Source organism: Schistocerca cancellata, chromosome 5 (assembly GCF_023864275.1).
Source record: "Schistocerca cancellata isolate TAMUIC-IGC-003103 chromosome 5, iqSchCanc2.1, whole genome shotgun sequence".
NCBI lineage: Eukaryota > Metazoa > Arthropoda > Insecta > Orthoptera > Acrididae > Schistocerca > Schistocerca cancellata.
In genome coordinates this window covers 313,433,980-313,454,106 of record NC_064630.1, presented here as the reverse complement: position 1 = coordinate 313,454,106, position 20,127 = coordinate 313,433,980, and the positions used below count along the sequence as shown (strand labels likewise).

At 39.3% G+C, this 20,127-nt stretch overlaps 1 protein-coding gene across 1 annotated transcript in view; it reads right to left on the bottom strand.

Moving 5' to 3' along the window:
• LOC126187637 (alpha-tocopherol transfer protein-like) overlaps positions 1 to 20,127 on the bottom strand; it is a 139,436-nt gene that overhangs the window by 25,450 nt on the left and 93,859 nt on the right. Inside the window, exon 4 of the mRNA XM_049928835.1 lies at positions 9,774 to 9,884. Within this exon, the coding sequence (XP_049784792.1) occupies positions 9,774 to 9,884 (111 nt within the window). The remainder of the gene's footprint in view (positions 1 to 9,773; positions 9,885 to 20,127) is intronic.

Sequence of the window (20,127 nt, the reverse complement as noted above, 5' to 3'; positions counted from 1 at the left end):
ATAACTCTCAGTAATTAAGTACGATTACGGAGTGTGAATGATCATAATATTTCACAGTGTGTACACCACTTCAAGAATTATGGCAAACAGAAGTAAACATGTGGAGTATTTCTTGTGTCAAGTGTCACTTCCTATTTCAATTACTCACGAAAAATGCAGTGTAATAACTGTCAATGGTCTAAACCTAGTTTTGGTATGTCATATCGTTAGCTTCCTTCCTATTAGCATAAATTTATACAGCTTCCATAAAACCTCCAGCTCATGTGACTTCTGTGATGTTTCTTGTACTAAAGTCGGTCGTCGAATTACTGCAGTTCATTTTCTTATGTTAAAATATAAAGCACTGAGCGTAAGCAAAACAAGCAACAGCGAGTAAATATACCAGCAGTGAACAGAATGTCAACAAGTGGATGCAGCACAATTTCTATAACGAGGCTTCGCCAAGCGAACAATCCGTAACCCATACCACAGCGTAACCCACACTCCATGTCCGTACACTGTACATCAGCATTGCTATATACCAAAGTAAAGTATAGTTATGACAACAAGCAGAAATGTGTAAATGTGCAATCCATACGCATAGCAGTAAACATATATCTTACGTACTAAACAGGTCATTAGCATCGTATCTTAATAAGTAAACATGAAGGCGCAAGCAGATAAATCACAAAGTATAACTTACATACCTAACCACATCAGCACAATTAATCAGGTGACAATTATAATTTAAATAAATAGGCACAGCAGGCACATAATTAAAAAATATGACATCAGTGAAAAAGCAGTGCAGCCAAGCGATGCATAATATACACAAGTAACAATCCAGTTAATTAATAATCATTGTCAAAATCAGTTAACATACGCAAGCACGTCGCTTCACAAGTAATTTCATTGAACATGTAATTAGCACAAAGTATGAATCACGTAATCGCGAGCAGCAAATTACGTCTAAAGTACATACCTAAGTGGAAATATGTTACCTGAAAAATAAACTCAATTAATAATTACCTTTTTAGTTTATTAATTTCTTCTTCGAAATGACATTTTTCCTGAAATTTTCTCGATAGCAAGTCGTCTTAACGTCGGACACGCACAGAATTTACCTGAAGTTCTTAAATATTTTAGAGAACCGTATCCTGAAAAATACTGAATGTTAATAACAGAATTCATCAAGTCACTATAGCTTTATACTGATTTTATTCGGAGAAAGACTGTGTATTTGTTTACGGCTGTCAGTGCATTCGCACCGAGCGCTCGACCAGCTGTAGGCGCGTGACGTAGAAAGCAATTGTTTGCGGTCAACGACTGCCCTGTGCGGCGCGCAGACTTGACTGTTGCTTTGAGTATATGCCGCCGCCAAAACACAGCGCGGTATCCTTGTACTCTCCGCATGTTTACATGTAGCTGTTAGTTTCTCACAAGTATGTCATTCTACAAAAATTTTTCAAAGGTATATCATTCCACAAAAATTTTAACGTTAGATATATCATGTATTCCCTTAGAGCGTCGTGATTTAAGAGTTTCTACTTCGACAGTGTTATCATGAATAATTTTGCGAATTCTATATGGACCGTTATAAAGCAGAAAAAATTTCCGACACAAGCCTTTTCCTTTGTGAGACAAACGATGAGCCTTAATTAACACTTTCTGACCAACTAACAATATTTTTAAACGACCAGGACGCTTCGCTGATTTCTCTCTTCTAGCAGCCGCAGATGCAATATTTTGCAGAGCCAGGTTGACAACTTCAGAATGCCGCAGTTTCCGTGTAGGCGGAAAAGGAACGATTTCAGAAATGCGATTTGTCGGTGCTTTGTTTTTTAATATCAGTAAAGGCGGTAAAGAAGTTGAATCATTAGGGAGTTCATTCAGAATGTTTTGAAAAATATGAAGATACTGATCCCACGTTCTGTGATTCTGATGACAATAAAGACGACACAATTTATTGATTTCCTTCATCCATCTCTCTGAAGCGTTAGATTGAGGGTGAAAAAGTGAAATGAAAATTGGTTTAATTTTACGACGCCGTAGAGTACGAAGCCAAATTTTAGAACGAAACTGTGATCCATTATTAGCCTTTTGACATAATTTGCATTTGGCAAGAACAAATCGAATACGTTTTTCCATATTATTGAAGTAGCAATTTTCTCGTAATTTACGAAAGCATTTTCTGGGACCAAAGTGTGCATAACTGAAATGCGTATACCAAATCAGCTTATTGACCCACTCATCAGGAATACAAACTAACCAAACAGAGTTGTCGACCGATTTTCGTTTAAAAAGCATGTCATTGCGAACTAAATAATGCTGTCTAATCGCTACGCTTTCCTTTCTCCTCCACTTCTCCTTAATGTCCTTCCAGATTGGATCCTTATTTTGCTCCTTAGTGATGTCCTGGAGCGAAGACGAAATAAAGTTCTCAAACGCAACACCTTGAATATACATCAAACAATAATTGTTTTCCTTGCAGTCCTCTTCAGCACTTTGTTTCAAACCCATAGGTGCACGTGATAAAGCATCAGCAACAATATTTGAAGAACCCTGTATGTAAACAATACTAAAATCAAATTCCTGTAGGTACAACGCCCATCGTGACAATCTGCCGTGAGTTAATTTTGTTGACATAAGAAATTCCAGAGCTCGATGATCGGTGTAAACCTTAGTATGTCTGCCCAACAAAAATGTGCGAAATTTTGTAAAAGCCCAAACAACAGCCAAAGCTTCAAGTTCCGTAATCGAATAATTCTTTTCTGATTTCGAGAGAATACGACTTCCAAATGCAATAGTCTTTTGTACTACAACGCCGTTTTCTTCTATCTCATGAAATAAATGTGCACCTAGGCCTTTGTATGATGAGTCCGTCGCCAAACAAAAATCTTTAGATAAATCCGGGTGTGAAAGAAGTGGAGCAGCAACTAAAGCATCACGAAGTTGTTCGAATTCTGACTGAGCTTCCTCATCCCAACACCAATTAGATTTCTTTCCGGATAGTTCACATAAACGAGGTGTGGCCAAATTGTCCAATCTAACAAAGCGTCTAAGAAAATTACAGACACCAAGGAAACTACGAACATCACGTTTTGTGGCAGGAACAGCATAATTACGAATAGCGTCTAATTTTACTGGATCAGGAAGAATACCTTCTGTAGAAATAATGTGACCGAGAAATTTCACCTGAGAACGACCAAATTCAGATTTTTCTAAGTTCACTGTAATGCCAACTCTTGCAAAAATACGTAATAATGAATCCAAAATTTTGTTGTGCTCACTTCAAGAATGTTTAGCAATAAAAATGTCGTCAACATATGAAGTAATATTGTCACGAAGATAAACAGGTAAAATTTCATTTAAGCTGCGAATGAATGCTGCTGAAGATACAGTAAGTCCAAACGGTAATTTCCGAAACTGGTAACAGTTACCAAAGGCTAAAAAGGCAGTATATTTTCTACAATCAGGGTGGAGTTCTATTTGCCAAAAACTTGCGCGCATATCAATCGTGGATAAAACTTTAATTCCATGAAAATGTTGAAGAAGTTCATCTAAATTTTGTGGACGGTCAGTTTCAGGAATGATGATATTATTTATCTGTCTGGAATCCATAACCAAACGAATTGATCCATATTTTTTAAGAACAACGTGTAATGGGCTAGTATAAGGACTGACTGCAGGCTCAATAATGCCCTGATCTAACATGTACTGAAGTTCATTCTTAACCTTGTCTCTGTAAGCCAAAGGAATAGCGTACGTTTTCCCGCGAAATGGTGTGTGTTCTTTTACTTTAAATAAATGTTGTAAGCCTTGTATAGTTCCCGTGTGATGACTAAACACTGTAGCATGTGAAGTCAAAATTTGGTGCAGCTCTTCTCTTGCAACATCATCTGGCACTTCAGCTTTCTTAACCTTTTCATTAATTAGTTCTTCGCTATTAATTATGTCATCCATCGCGTCTCTGTATCTATTGTCATTGTCATGAATAAACACATTGTCGTCATAACGCTCAACGAAAACATCAGAAGTAAGAAACCTTAAACATTTTGTATCTGACTCAGATCTTGTTAAACACTCGAAAAATTTCAAACATTTCGGCATTCCGGCAACACTCAAATTCACACTTCCTTCTTTAAAGTTCAAAATTGCCTTATGTGCGTTAAGAAACTCCATACCTAATATAATTTGTGTACTGAGTAATGGAACAATAATAAAATTAGCAGAAAATTCGTATCCTTGACAATTGAAATTTAGGTTGGTCTGTTGTTTAACTTTTACACCTTTTCCAGAAATCGCTCCTCGAATTGTAGTTTTAGAAATAGATAACACAGGACAGGCAATAGTCCTTTCACATATACGAAAAGCTGATTCACTAATGACGTTCAATGGGCTCCCAGAATCTAAAACTGCAGTGAACTTATTCTTACCCACACATACTTCAATAACAGGATGTAAAAATGCGTCTACATTATTTTCCTTTTCCTCTAACAAAATGTCTCTCATGTCTTCCAGGCGTACGTAGTGTAAAGCCGTAGTGTCATTACTTTCTGAACCGTCTATAGTGCTGCCAGAAGCCGAAGCTGCAAGTCATTGTCGATTGTTTGCGTCAAGTCTTTGAGTATTCGCGTCATTTCGCGGATCCATTTCTACGATTTGCACTTGTCTCTCTGAAGTTCTGTCACGTGGAGGATGCCAATTAGGTCCCTCCTGTCTGTTAGATACAAATTCTTGGTTGTGTCTGTTATTAAAATTTCTGTTTTCCTGTCTGTCTGCATAACTACTTCTTGTGTAATTTCGACTGTCACTTCTGAAATTATTGTGGTATCTACTACCCTGATTATTTCTGTAGTAAGAATTTCTATTACTGTATGAACAATTTCTGTCTTGATAATACCGATTACTGTTTCCGTATGATTGATCATTCCGGTACGAATTACCGTTATTATAATTGTCTGTGTAATTTCTGTTAGAACGTCTGTTATTGTCATAAGGCTGATATCTATTGTCCTATCTGTTACGTCTGTCATTGTCAAAATTACCCATATAACGCCCGTTCCGATCACTATCCCTTTTCTCTGAAAATCTATTGTAATTACTGTTACTGAAAAAGTTACAAGAAGTCCCGTCGTCGTTGTCATACTCAAGTTCTTGCAACAAAGTCTTAAAAGTCTCGATGTCGTCTTTACATCTTCCAGCTAAAGCAATTTGTCTTATGGATGGTGGCAGCTTAGTTAAACAAATGCGAATTAATTCAGTCGGGCTATAAGGGTTGGAAAGGAACTGATTCTTTCGAATCATGTCTTCAAAATATTCCGCTGGCGTGCGGAATTCAGACTGTTTGAAATTACGCTGCATGATAAGACTGTGTTTGACTCTGTCTTGCGTGTTTTCGGACCAATATGCCGATAGAAATGCATGATAAAAATCATTCAGATTATTACAATCTCTAATGAGTGCGCGCATCCGCGTCGCTGGTTCGTTTTCTAAATATCCACACATAAATTCCAGTTTTTGACTTAGTGGCCAATTTGGTGGAAGTGCGTACATAAATTGATCTAACCTTGCACATGGATGTATGTCATTCTTAGAATTGCGGAAGATCTTAAATTTCCGAACAGTCAAAAAGTGTTTATAGTCAAAGTTTTCGCCTCGTGGCGACAAAGACCTACCGCGTCTGTCCCAGTCCCAATGACGATTATTGTCAAGTTCGCGCGCCTGGCGCTCTCTTGTCGCATTCCGTAAATGAAACAAATTATTTTCTTCAAACAATGCTATCTGTGATTCCAAATTTCTTTTGCTGTCTTTTCCTACAATTTCGCCTTCGATCTGTTTGACTTGCTTTTTTAAAGCCTCAAATTCCCTTTTCACGCGTTCATTAAATTTTCCCTGATTTTCAACATGTTTATTTATGTTCTGATACTCTTCGGTTTCTGCAAATGGCAATGGTGCTGTATCATCCGAATCTCTGTCCCCATGTAAACTAAGATTTGTCAGTTTATCTGAAATTTCCTCAACTCTTTCCGATAAGTCACCTAATTGTTCTTTCTGTTTATTTACGTCTTCCGTAAGTGTCGCGACTCGGGTTTCAGTATTGACACATTTGGTAGCTAGCTGTTCATATTGTTGTGTTAGGTTATTTAATCTGTCATTTGGTACGGATTCCTCGATTCTTTCAAATATTTCTTCCTTATCGTTTGCACGTTGTAAATTTAACTCTGAAAATTTCTGTACTATCACGCGATCTCTTTCTTCCTGTTCTCTATCCTGTTCCTTTTGTCTAATCTCTACTGCAATTAATCTATTATTGTGAGAATTCAAAATCGGTTGTACTTCTTCTCTAATTTCTTTCTTTAATTCATCTTTCATGTTTTTGAAACATGTCCCTATTCGTGAGTCTAGCCGTGTTTCCATTGTTCCCATATCAGTTTCTAATCGTGTTGCCAAAGTTCCCATCTCTGTTTTTAATTCAGATCCTAACTGCGATCCAAGTGAGTCTAACCGTGTTTCCATTGTTCCCATATCAGTTTTAATTGTTCCCATCTCAGTTTTAATTGTTCCTATCTCTGTTTTAAATTCAGATCGAAAATTTAATATTACACTCATCAACTGCTCCATATTAACTTGTTCGAAATTCCTTTCGCCCCTAACATTTCCCACAAAACCAGCTTCCTTCGTCATAGCTGTAAAGCTATCTGTGTTCGATACTATTTCAGAATCTTCTATCGTTAATCTCGTATTCTGTGAATTTTCTGATTGAGAAAAATTTTGAAATGTTTCCGGACTATTTTCCCGACTTATTACATTGTTTTCCTCTTCATTATTCATCACACTGTTTTCCTCTGTTGGCGAGTTCGCCATGTTAACAATTTCGTCATTCTCACTATTCATCATTTTTGCCTTTTTCATAGATCGCGTAATCATTTACAAAACATAAAAAATTCGTCACTGTACGAAAATTACACACAATGACTCTTTATCTCCAACAATACCATTTACATGCAATGTTTCCCTCAAACACGATTAACGAACAATTGAAATAATTGCACTAGATTGTCAAACGCGTATACAAGACAACAAAATTAAATTATGAAGTACCATTAGAAGAATGACAATTACCAAATCTACACATGCAATCTAGACTACAATTACTAAACTACAAATTACTACAACAATACTACTGTCTACTATTTTTACAATCAGAAGATTCCAAGGGACGATCCGAAGCAGCGGTCGCCACGTGCATGGGGGCTTTTTTTTTAAATAAAAAAAATGCAAATACTTTTAGTAGCTGTAAGTCCGATTACGCAAGTCTCGTAAACGGCTGGCCCTGACTAGTATTATTACGCAATCTGACTGCTTAGAATGACAACAAGAATGTAAGAAAATTTCTGTTAGCACAATTAATTAATTAAGTCCCCAGCAACTATAAAATCTACGAAGCCAACATAGCACAAGTGTAGCTGTTCTGTGTGTGGAAGTATGACTCAACGTACACATCTGGCACGGTTCTTCTTCAACAAGACAAGAAATTTTAAATACCATTTATACTGACGTGATAAAAGAAAATTAGAAATACTATAATTGTGCAAGCAAACCAAAATTACACTCTAATACAAGAACACACGCCAGATGCTTTGTTGACTGAACCTGTAATGACACACTTTTCAGGACACTCAAATAATAAAACAACATAATACTTATTACCTTCATATATATTGACGAAAAGCACTCAGATCATTACAATATCTCCATTGGAATAACATCTGCTATCTCTCCCATCAAATAACTGCATAAAACATGGGACAACACTCTCCACTACCACATCTCACTCTGACTTCACGACAAGCAGTGTCCACCACAACTTCTCGGCGAGAACTGCCTGTCGCTGCGTCTCAATAATCACTGCCAGTGGAGGCGGCGGAACAATACTCTCTGGCGCGATTTTTTGGCGCTGTGGCTCAGTGTAGCCACCTTTCAAGAGCTGCATCAAACCAGTCTCAGGACTGAAGACACGAACAACAACAACATATATTTGTGCAAAAGCATTTCGATACAACTCTCAAAAACTCTCGAGAAAATCGACTTTGAATTTTTCCGACCGTCTTTAGTATGCTTCGACCGTCTTTGACACGCTTCGGTGGTAGTGTCGCTGAATGGTAGAAAGCTTCCTTAGTCAAACTGTTTGGTATTTCAGGAGACATCGCATCGAAGATTTATATCACGTACAGGCAAATGCGGAAAAAACTTTATTCGATAAGTCACAACGCTGACGAGATTGTGTATTGTGTAAGCGTGGCAGACGTCCACTGAAGAAGATTGTGACCAAAAGTAGTGGGACGGTAGCTGAAAAAGTCACTGTAGAACTGAATGTGACACTCGCAAACACTGTGAGAAACAAAGCAACAGGAAGGGAGCTCCATAACCTGGGAGTTGCAGGTTGAGCTGTAATTCTAAAACCATTCTTCAGTGATGCAAATGATCGTAACAGGAAAACGTGTGCCGAAGCCGCGAAACCGGGACTTAGGAAGAAATTCATATGGTCGAATGAATATTATTTCACACCGGTTCCAACTTCTGGCTGAGTTTACGTCCCAACAGTGAAACTTAGGGGAGGGAGGGAATCGATCCTGATTTGGGTAGCCACGTCGTGGTAGTCCATGGGTCCCATGATTCCGCTACGAATTCACATTACTGCCAAAGATTATGTGACCATTTTCGCTGATCAGGTCCATACTATGGTACCATGTTTGTCTCCCATTGTTGATGCTATATTCCAGGGCGACAGTGCCATTATTCAAGCAGCTCGCACCGTCCAAGACTGGTTTTGCGAGCACGAGGATGAATTTGCGCAGTACGCTTGGCCACCACACTCTCCAGATCTCAGTACTTCAAAAATGGCTCTGAGCACTATGGGACTTAACATCTGAGGTCATCAGCCCCCTAGAACTTAGAACTACTTAAACCTATCTAACCTAAGGACATCACACCCATCCATGCCCGTGCCAGGATTCGAACCTGCAACCGTAGCGGTCGTGCGGTTCCGGACTGTAGCGCCTAGAACCGCTCGGCCACTCCGGCCGGCGATCTCAGTACTGTTGAGCCATTGTGGTCTTCTTTGTAGACAAGGGTGCATGATCGCTATCGACCTCCATCATTGTTACCTACACTTGTCACAGTTTTGAAGGAAGAATGGTATACGTTTGCTTTGAAAGTCGTACAGGACGCTTATTTATCCAATCCGAGACGACTAGAAGATGTTTGAATGTTAACGAGTTTACTATGTCGTATTTTGCATGGTAATGTGTTGTGTTTCAACGTTTTTGTCCACCTCTTGTACATGTCTGTACACACACGACTGTGCAATACATCGCGATAAAAACTTCGCTCACAAAATATCTTCCGTAAGTTGTGTGCTTCGGGATGTATAACGGCGAAGAAGGGGTCTCACAGTTTAATATAAACGGTACTGAAAATACCGAATATTGCTTATATATGGATTTCGTTACTTCAGTGAGTAATCACATCGTATTTCTGAAATTTTAAATCACTGTTTTAAGTTGAATGGTTTCAGTAACACGAAATCCCAGACGTTTTTACGGTTGTTCTTTCACGTATTCAGACCTTAGGCAAAGAAAATTAAGGTTCTACTCGTTGGGATATTACATTTACATTTACGCTGAGAGATCAAGGCCATAACATTTCAATATTGATGAAACAGCATCGTTACCAGTTAGTTTTATTAAAAGCAGGAAGCTGAGCAAACAAAATGGAATTGATTCACTTACCCGCTTTCGTAGTTTCGGAGGAAGCGCTGGATAGACGACTGAGAGCACCATGCCTATTATCTTTGTTGCGTTAGTGAAATGTAAGGCTACAATTCGTTTTGAATAGGCTTTCTGTAAAAATCACAAGAAAGATAAAACCAGATTACTCAGTTATACAGGTTGAAGGAACACGAAAGCACTCGGATTTTATGGTACAATTCCTTGCCTCTTACACCCAAACCTCCAGATGTCAGACTCTCAGATAGGTACCAGACGTTGTCTGCCGATAAAGTATCAACCAAAACTCCGATTTAGTTCGTACTATGTGCTGTCGTGTAGCAGAACGCGCATAAATGTTAATTAAAAGTAACACAGAACTACGGAGGACAGCAAAAGCATAACCGTGAGTATCTGCTGTACGTTGCTTCAGCGGCGAAGATGATAGATCGTCAGATCCTCATACCCAGGGTCCTCGATCCAAATCCAATGACAACAATTTTTTTACTGTATTATGGGTGAAAGTGTTATGTGGAACAAGATGTATATGGCATGCAAAACGGCTGTTTGGAGATTACAGCAATATTGTCTGCTTCGTTGCGTTTCTTTGAAACTTGTAGACCTATATAGTACATTTGTAGTTTCACAGCATACACAATCAGAAAAGAACAATAAATAACTGCACCACACGTGTGGAAGTAATAACATAATAATAATTAATAATAAACAAAATAATAAGGTCAATAATGAGTACATAATGCTCAACTAACGAAGCTAAAGCAAACTGCGGAAAGAACATTGCTACAAACTCTGAAAAGTCCTTTTACATGCCAGGAAAATATTCTCCCATACAACAGTTTCAAGCGTAAACAGCGTTTGAACGCTCTACCTCCTCGCACAAGCGAGAGAAACATTGCAAGCACTCTCAGATACGCTTTTCCTGTCCTCTGTAGCTCTGGCGATACTTTTAATTACCGTTTACGCCTGTTGTACTGGACGTCAGCACACAACACAAACTAAATCGGAGTTTTGGTTCATATTCTATCGACATACAACGTTTGGTACCGATCTGACTGTCTGTCATCTGGAGATTTGACTGTTGGCAACACATGAATTTTAGGCTTGACGTGGTCAAGAATAAGGGAGAGCGATCTTAATTTTTAATATAATTTTTAGTTGTTTAGATCGCGAATTTATAAGATGATATTACACGTTTTGAATGTGATCTGAAGACGAATGATATCACATTCAAAACCGGTAACATCATTTTATATACTCGCGATCTAGACCAATAAAAGTTATATTAACACAAAAATAGCTATAACAAAATTTCGCCCCGTTCAAATTTTCAGCAGAAAATGTGAGTGAAAAAAATTGTAATTTGGCAAAGTTGTAATCATACACTGAAGAGTCAAAGAAATTGGTACACCTGACTAATATCGTGTTGGGCCCCCTGGAGATCGCAGAAGTGCCGCAATACGACGTGCCATGGAATCAACTGATGTCTAAAGTAGTGTTGGAGGGAACTGACACCATGAATGCTGCAGGGCTGTCCGTAAATCCGTAAGAGTACAAGGAGGTAGAGATCTCTTCTGAACAGCACGTTGCAAGGCGTCCCAGATAAGCTCAATAATGTTCATGTCTTGGGAGTTTGGTGGCCAGTGGAAGTATTTAAACTCAGAATGGCGTTCCTGGAGCCACTCTGTTGCAATTATGGACATGTGGGGTGTCGCATTGTCCTGCTGGAATTGCCCAAGTTCGTCGGAACGCACAATGGACACGAATGAGGGTAGTTGATCAGACAGGATGCTGACGCACGTGTCACCTGTCAGGGTTTACATCTACCTACATCTACATGGTTACTCTGTAATTCACACTTAAGTGCCTGGCAGAGGGTTCATCGAGCCATTTTCATACTACTCCTTTACCATTCTACTCTCGAATGGCGCGTCGTCGGAACGCACAATGGACACGAATGAGGGTAGGTGATCAGACAGGATGCTGACGCACGTGTCACCTGTCAGGGTTTACATCTACCTACATCTACATGGTTACTCTGTAATTCACACTTAAGTGCCTGGCAGAGGGTTCATCGAGCCATTTTCATACTACTCCTTTACCATTCTACTCTCGAATGGCGCGTGGGAAAAAGGACACCTAAATCTTTCCGTTCGAGCTCTGATTTCTCTTATTTCATTATGATGATCATTTCTCCCTACGTAGGTGAAAGACATAATTGAAGACCTCGGATGTAAGCGATGGTAAGCGACACTCTGATAAACTGAGTTATTGCATGCAAAACATAGTGACATGCTTTAGTCCAGTTAGTTGAAAGCTTCATGATAATCCAACTGATGGTATCTCTATCTCCCAGTTCAAATTGTAAGTAGTTGCGACTTTGGCAGGCTGTGCCCATATAAACAGCGATAAGTGCTAGATACATATCTGCATGGAGTCGTAACGTTTGCATTGGTTTTGACAAAAAGATGGTTTCCACGAACGAGCTGTACAAGTCGGAGGATGATGTGGGTACATATGACTTCGATAAGGATCCTGCACACGTTCCGGAACGGAAATGCCCATCAAAACGTGTTACAGATGAGATAAATATGCATATTTTTAAGCAAGTAAACGATGTTGAGTAACGTCGCTTACCATAGTTCACGTACATTTATGTGACAGTGCGATCGCAGGCATGTTAAACGTCATCCTTAAAGTTGTTGACGTGCTGCAGTAAGGCACCACATTCGTTTCTTATAAGGCTTTTTCTACAGCTGTATCCATACCTCGAAAACCATACTAACAACATTGATGTATTTACCTGTTTAGGTAAATTATTACTGCATTTATATAGCCTATTAAGTCTTTGCTTTGTGTATATTGGCGTATGAATGAGTGTGCCAAAAAATTATTGTGAGATATGTGGACGATGTTAAACTTATGACTCTGAATTATTGTAGGAAGATGCACCAAGACCTGACACACTGCAGGCAGCTACAGTTTATGAAAATGGACAGTGGAGCTGACAGAGATGGAGGTATGCAGGGATAAATAAGGAAAAAGAGAAATGAAGGAAGGTATATAGAACATACAGGGACAATAGGGATGTTACTGTACGAAAATCAAGGGCCTCCATGTAGATTCTCTAAAAAGTGTTTCGAGCATGCAAGTGAACAAGACAAGCAACGCAAATTCAGGAATACCTGACACAAAATGTGCATCTACAACGTTGTTTACTATAAAAAAGTGCCATCCATAAAAGGGCCTTTTAAATTTACATTTTGGAGAGGTTTTGCAGCACTGTTTCGTTAACTCTCGCTGCCAGTAAACAGTGGTTAATCAATGGTAACTGATGTTAAGTGCTCTCGGTTTGCAAGTAAACAATGTTAATTACCATCGAGGAAATTGTAAGAATAGAACTGTGGGCAGAATTAGCCATTTTCAAAATTTTGTCGTTACGGTGGAGACATGTGAAAATCTGGATATAAAAGAATCACATCGGAAGTGCATGCAATATCTTATTTATGGAAACTTTCTGAAACTTTGATGCGCAATTTCTCAAACCAGTCGAAATGTCACTTACAATTTTTACAGCCGAAGTCTTGAATTAGTTGTTGTGTTGTGATGGTGATGAAAACACTAAAAAAATTGATAATTATCTGTGAAGTGGGTTTCTAGTCCTAATGGTGGCATAATGTCTTGTAGAAATGTAACTGATGTTAAAGTAGCAAGCTTGATAGTTGGCACTAATGCACTGAAAAAAATGGCAGGAGAGGACTAGGTTCGAATGTAGTAAGAGAAACAGAGACCAAAAAGGAGATTGGTAATGTTTTATTTTTTTAAATTGGGGTAAGAGGATGACTGAAACAGGGAGAAGAAATGCTGACAATTGACCAGAAAGCATTGAGGGGTCAAGTGCGAGGTAAGACAACAGAATGATTGTTTAAAGATAAAATATGCCATTCAAAGTGAAGTGGCAATAGCGACTGTACTCTCGTTTCTGTTTTAATATTAAGTAATTGCATTTGTTTGGTATAAGGTATGATGTCATAGCTATAAAATGACTAAGAAGCCAGACACCAAACCACGTAGTTTGAAGTTGGCAAACAAAAATATCACATCTAATTCCAGAATCGAATCCTGTGATTACATTGTTGTCAAATTGACAATCTTTGATGTACATTTTCTACCAAAAATATGTCCTCGACGAAATTGGCTTCTGCATTGCCTTCTTAACAACTTTCACAACATAGTTATCCTATCTTCCAAAATGACGAATCCAGAGTTCACCGAGCTACAACTGGCTGCTTTCTGGCAGGAAGACTCATGACTAACGACGTCTGATTACTGACTCCCAAACCCACGTCAATATGATCCTACTTGAAATATCTGACAAACATGACTGACGGAATGCAAACAATATGTTCTTTACAAAGCAGAATGCAGCTACTGTTAGCACTAGTGTTCAGTTTTGTGTAATACATTTCCACTTATTTTAGTTTAGTGTTTATTCCACTCGACTACGACATCGTGATGCGATCATGGAACATAATATATAATGAGAGAAAAGATCATACGCACAGAATAAAAAAAACAGTAGTAATAAGAAATATAAATTTTGGCAAACAAGGTACAGAAAAGATCTTAAAAATAACATAACGTTTGAATAAAGGAAACACTGACTTTACATACACATAAAAAAGTGCTGAAGAGAAAATACAAGATAATGTTGCAATTCATGAAACGAAGGTCTACAAATTAATGTTTTGGTTAGGTGACATTCAACAGCCATTAAGTAATTGAAAAAACTCGTTTTAACTATCAGCTATTTTCATTTATACTTTAATATCTATCGGTTTCGGCTTTGAACCACCTACAAAGGATACCTGCCAAAAGTACAAAATGGAACAAGTACGCGAAAAAATATAAAACACAGAATTCGTAATAGGTATATAAGCATAATCTGTTTACAAGTGCTTACAAGGCGTGAACAGATGAACTGAATAGATAAATCATTTGCGTTTCTGGCTGATAGAAAATCCAAAACGTCATAATAAATATAAGAAAAGAACACAACAGGCTCCACCAATATCTAATGGATATGTGCTCAACATAACAATATTTAACGTAATGACGTACAAAAAGATAAGAAACCACAGAGGCAAGAACTGTGCAGTGTAGCCGCTGTTATATAATTCCTGTGGTTACTTATTTTGTTATATTGTATTTTCTTCTTGCTTCTTATTGGATATAATGCTGAATGTTGGCCGCGCTTCCCTTTCTTAAACTAAGGCAACTTATTAGCAAATATCCAAATATCCACGACTAACTACCCGTACATCTGTTCACCTATGAAATTTCTGCGATGACTGATAAGCATCCCGATGTCTACGTTTTATTTCTCCATACCTTAGTATCTGTACTTTGTGTCTCTAAGAAAACATTGTTCTGTAGCAACTGAAATAAACTGTTTGGATTTTTATTTCTTCCATTGTTGGACTATTTTGTGTTTAACTGTTGTTCACGGGTTTGTATCGTTATGACCTGTCTCCTGAGATCTACGTTGTACTATTGTACATCGTAATCTTAATATTGACTATATGTATCATTGTAACTTACGATTCACGCTACTGCATTATGAATAACTATCTGAAATTTCGTCCTTTCAGTTAGGGCTGCTGACCTTAGATGACCATCACTTATGGTGTGATCCTACATTGTGTACTTGTTACTTTTATCGTTCACTGATGAGGGTTAACAATATATGAATGAGTGGGTATTTTTCCTTCTTACTTGTTAACCAGTTTGAGTGCCTATAGTTTAAGCTTGTATATTGGAGGTATAGACGTTACCTACAACAGTTTTTATTTATCATTAATAATATTATAATTTTATTTACACTCTTTTTGATTGTTGCATGGTGAATAGGTTACTAATTCACTATTTACATTTTGTACGCTATGACAGGTCCCCTTTCACCGGTGAAGTGCTATATCATACTAGCGTTTACGAAACAAAGCATGAGAGTGTCTCGCCCTGTGTAGGTGGGAGATTGAAATTTCGTTAAAAGATATCGCCCAACGAAAAAAAAAAAAGAAACACTTGTCAAGAATCATTCTGTGTAGCCCTAGCCATCTCTTCCACCCGCCAGGTGGTACGTCATTGATATCAGTTTGATATCCTAATTAATTAAATTGATCATGAGAGTCACTTTGTATGGCGAATAATTATTTTTTTTAGGTGTCGGATTATTCACGCCAAGTAGGACAACTGGGAATCCATGGAGGGAACATGATGTTCTTTTCGAGGAACACTGTTGAGAAATAACACAGAGTACGCGAAGGAACTTGCCCCCCTTCTTGCAGCGGTGTACCGTAGGTCTCTAGAAGAGCGTAGCGTTCCAAAGGATTGGAAAAGGGCACAGGTCATCCCCGTTTTCAAGAAGGGACGTCGAACAGATGTGCAGAACTATAGACCTATATCTCTAACGTCGATCAGTTGTAGAATTTTGGAACACGTATTGTGTTCGAGTATAATGACTTTTCTGGAGACTAGAAATCTACTCTGTAGGAATCAGCATGGGTTTCGAAAAAGACGGTCATGTGAAACCCAGCTCGCGCTATTCGTCCATGAGACTCAGAGGGTCATAGACACGTGTTCACAGGTAGATGCTGTGTTTCTTGACTTCCGCAAGGCGTTCGATACAGTTCCCCACAGTCGTTTAATGAACAAAGTAAGAGCATATGGACTATCAGACCAATTGTGTGATTGGATTGAGGAGTTCATAGATAACAGGACGCAGCATGTTATTCTCAATGGAGAGAAGTCTTCCGAAGTAAGAATAATTTCAGGTGTGCCGCAGGGGAGTGTCATAGGACCGTTGCTGTTCACAATATACATAAATGACCTGGTGGATGACATCGGAAGTTCACTGAGGCTTTTTGCAGATGATGCTGTGGTGTATCGAGAGGTTGTAACAATGGAAAATTGTACTGAAATGCAGGAGGATCTGCAGCGAATTGACGCATGGTGCAGGGAATGGCAACTGAATCTCAATGTAGACAAGTGTAATGTGCTGCGGATACACAGAAAGATAGATCCTTTATCATTTAGCTACAAAATAGCAGGTCAGCAACTGGAAGCAGTTAATACCATAAATTATCTGGGAGTACGCATTAGGAGTGATTTAAAATGGAATGATCATATAATGTTGATTGTCGGTAAAGCAGATGCCAGACTGAGATTCATTGGAAGAATCCTAAGGAAATGCAATCCGAAAACAAAGGAAGTAGGTTACAGTACGCTTGTTCGCCCACTGCTTGAATACTGCTCAGCAGTGTGGGATCCGTACCAGATAGGGTTGATACAAGACATAGAGAAGATCCAACGGAGAGCAGCGCGCTTCGTTACAGGATCATTTAGTAATCGCGAAAGCGTTACGGAGATGATAGATAAACTCCAGTGGAAGACTCTGCAGGAGAGACGCTCAGTAGCTCGGTACGGGCTTTTGTCAAAGTTTCGAGAACATACCTTCACCGAAGAGTCAAGCAGTATATTGCTCCCTCCTACGTATATCTCGCGAAGAGACCATGAGGATAAAATCAGAGAGATTAGAGCCCACACAGAGGCATACCGACAATCCTTCTTTCCACGATCAATACGAGACTGGAATAGAAGGGAGAACCGATAGAGGTACTGAAGGTACCCTCCGCCACACACCGTCAGGTGGCTTGCGGAGTATGGATGTAGATGTAGATGTAGATGTAGATGAAGCTGACCACAGGGAGACTCTACAGTCCACACCATAGAATTTCGCGTAAGGACCACACTATTAAAAACATGATCAGAATGTCTGTTACCATCACCCTGTATAAAAAGCGGTCTTGAGTCTACAGGCACACATGGTCCCTGATAGTGTTACGCTTTCAGGCAGAAATGCTGTCCGAAATGCTGTCCGCAATTTGGAATCAAGTCTATCCATTCAACCACATATTTGTGTTGGATCCTGTAGAGGCGCATTTTAATTATTACAGCCACTGGTGGATGATATTTGTGCCATTCTCGTACCTCGAAACGAGTCACCTTTTTTCGAACCTATCTGCTAAGCGTCCCATACAGCAAGAACTCCAGCACTGTTTTTAGACGGTCCCTCTGCATCTTGTTACTGCTCCTAAGTCTCTGCCCTGCCCGCCCTGCAGCTTAGTCTATGTGATCATCCCTATACGGAACTCAGAGAGCACTATATCTAAGACCTTCTGCATACTGTGGGAAAACAGGACGAGCTGAGTTAATGCAACAGGAGCGCGTTTTGACCATTTGGTAGAAATGGGTTCAAAATGGCTCTGAGCACTATGGGACTTAACATCTATGGTCATCAGTTCCCTAGAACTTAGAACTACTTAAACCTAACTAACCTAAGGACATCACAGAACACCCAGTCAGTAGAAATGGGCAGTAGAAATGGGAACATGGTGTCATAGCTCCGTCAACTGTCTACAGCGTGTAAGGCCAGCGCTAAAAGAAGCTTTCCGCTGCAACACGAGGTAGTAGAAGAGATAGTACAAGCAGTTACGGTGGTGTTTCTTGTTGGTAAAATTAGGAAGACTACACATCATACATGGCATGGAGGAAGGACAAAAATTTTGCTACTGCATTGCAGCGCATCTCCAAACTGCATACAGGTACTGCAGTCCAAAGGAGAATTGTGTCTCTCAGGCTGCATTCGTGTCTATCATCCAAACATATGTGGCAGTCCTATTAAATATACAGGTATTGGTTCATTGGAACAGGTGGTTCGTTATCAAAGTTGCTTCCACAGACCGGTGTAAGGTTTCATCACCTGGGCTGTAGGATGACCATATCCAACGGACTATCAATCACGCGAGAGGGTTCCTGTATTGTTCCATCATAAGCAGTTCAATAGATTGTTTTTTTTTTCGGTTGTAACACTCCCAATCAGTGTACACCGCCATACACTTTGTTTTTCTACCATGACTTAGAGATCCGTGTCAACTGCTGCTAAACCAACATTAACATGTTTCGATCCTCAGGTTCTCACAGAAAACTGAACATCACATGGCATAAACTATACAGCTACCACAACACAGGCTGCTAGAAATAAAACACAGAGTCAATGTTTCTCATTGACAAAAATGTGGAAGCCGTCACAACATATGGAAACTGGAAGAGTCTGCGGTAATGTAGAGTACTTCCAACAGCTATTCGAAGGTGATGACCTGTACAGTTAATGTCATCTTTCCATCGACACGGTAGCGGATGTCTCGGTGCTCCATTTAAAGAAGCATTGTTCCTTCATTTGGCAGTCATATACATAATTACTGTTCTGGTGCTGACCATCACTGGAAGGTGCTATTCACAACATGCATGAGGTAGCACAAATAAAAAGAGGTATTGTTATCTTATTGGTGAAAAAATAAATAAAAAATAAAACCACGTGGAGGGCATTGCAGCATCTGGAAATTGAACGAGTATGTAGCAATTAAGAACACTTCCAAAGAACTGTATTCAGGTGATGGCCTCTACACTCAATCCCACGTTCCACAGCGACAAGTAGCAGATATCCAGTGTTCCACCAAGGTTCCTTCTTTCTCAATGGAGTAGTGTCAGTCAATCATTATGCGGTAATCAAAAGCATACCCAGTGGATGGTCGGGATGTGAAAGACACCATTGATATGGAGCGATGTACTGTAATACACACTGCAGTTGACAACGAGACCAATTTTAGCAGTTTTACCCAGAAGGCGGCGAGAGCAATACATGCCACATTCTGCAACCTGTGTAGAAACAAAGTGAGCTGAGTTAGTGCTGTAGGAGCGTGTTTTGACCACTCGGTGGAAGTGGGAACATTTTGTCGCAACTTTGTCACCTGTGTACGATCTGTACGGTCAGTGCCAAGTGAAGCCTGCTCCTGCAGTACAACATAGTATATCAGTGCAAACAGTTACGGTGGTGTTTCTTATCGGGAAAATTAGGAAGACTCAACATCAAAGCAGATTCGCATCTCTCAGGATCCATTCACGCCTATCACCCATACATTCTATCATCGTTATTCTGTACCATCCGGCAGAGGAAAATTACGAACTATAAAAGCTCCGCTAATTTCATCCAGTAGATTTTTATCACATCTCTCTTCTAATATATTAAAAGCAAATACCGTCTACATGCCGGCATCATGCATATGTGGCGATCCTATTAAATATACAGGTGTTGATTCATTGGAGCAGGCGGCCTGTGATCCACGTTGCTTGCACAGATTTGTGTAAAGTTTCATCGCCTGTACTGTACGAGGACCATCTCCCACACATTTTCAGAGCAGGAGAGGGTCTCTGTTCCGCTGTTTGATACATGGCGTTTTCC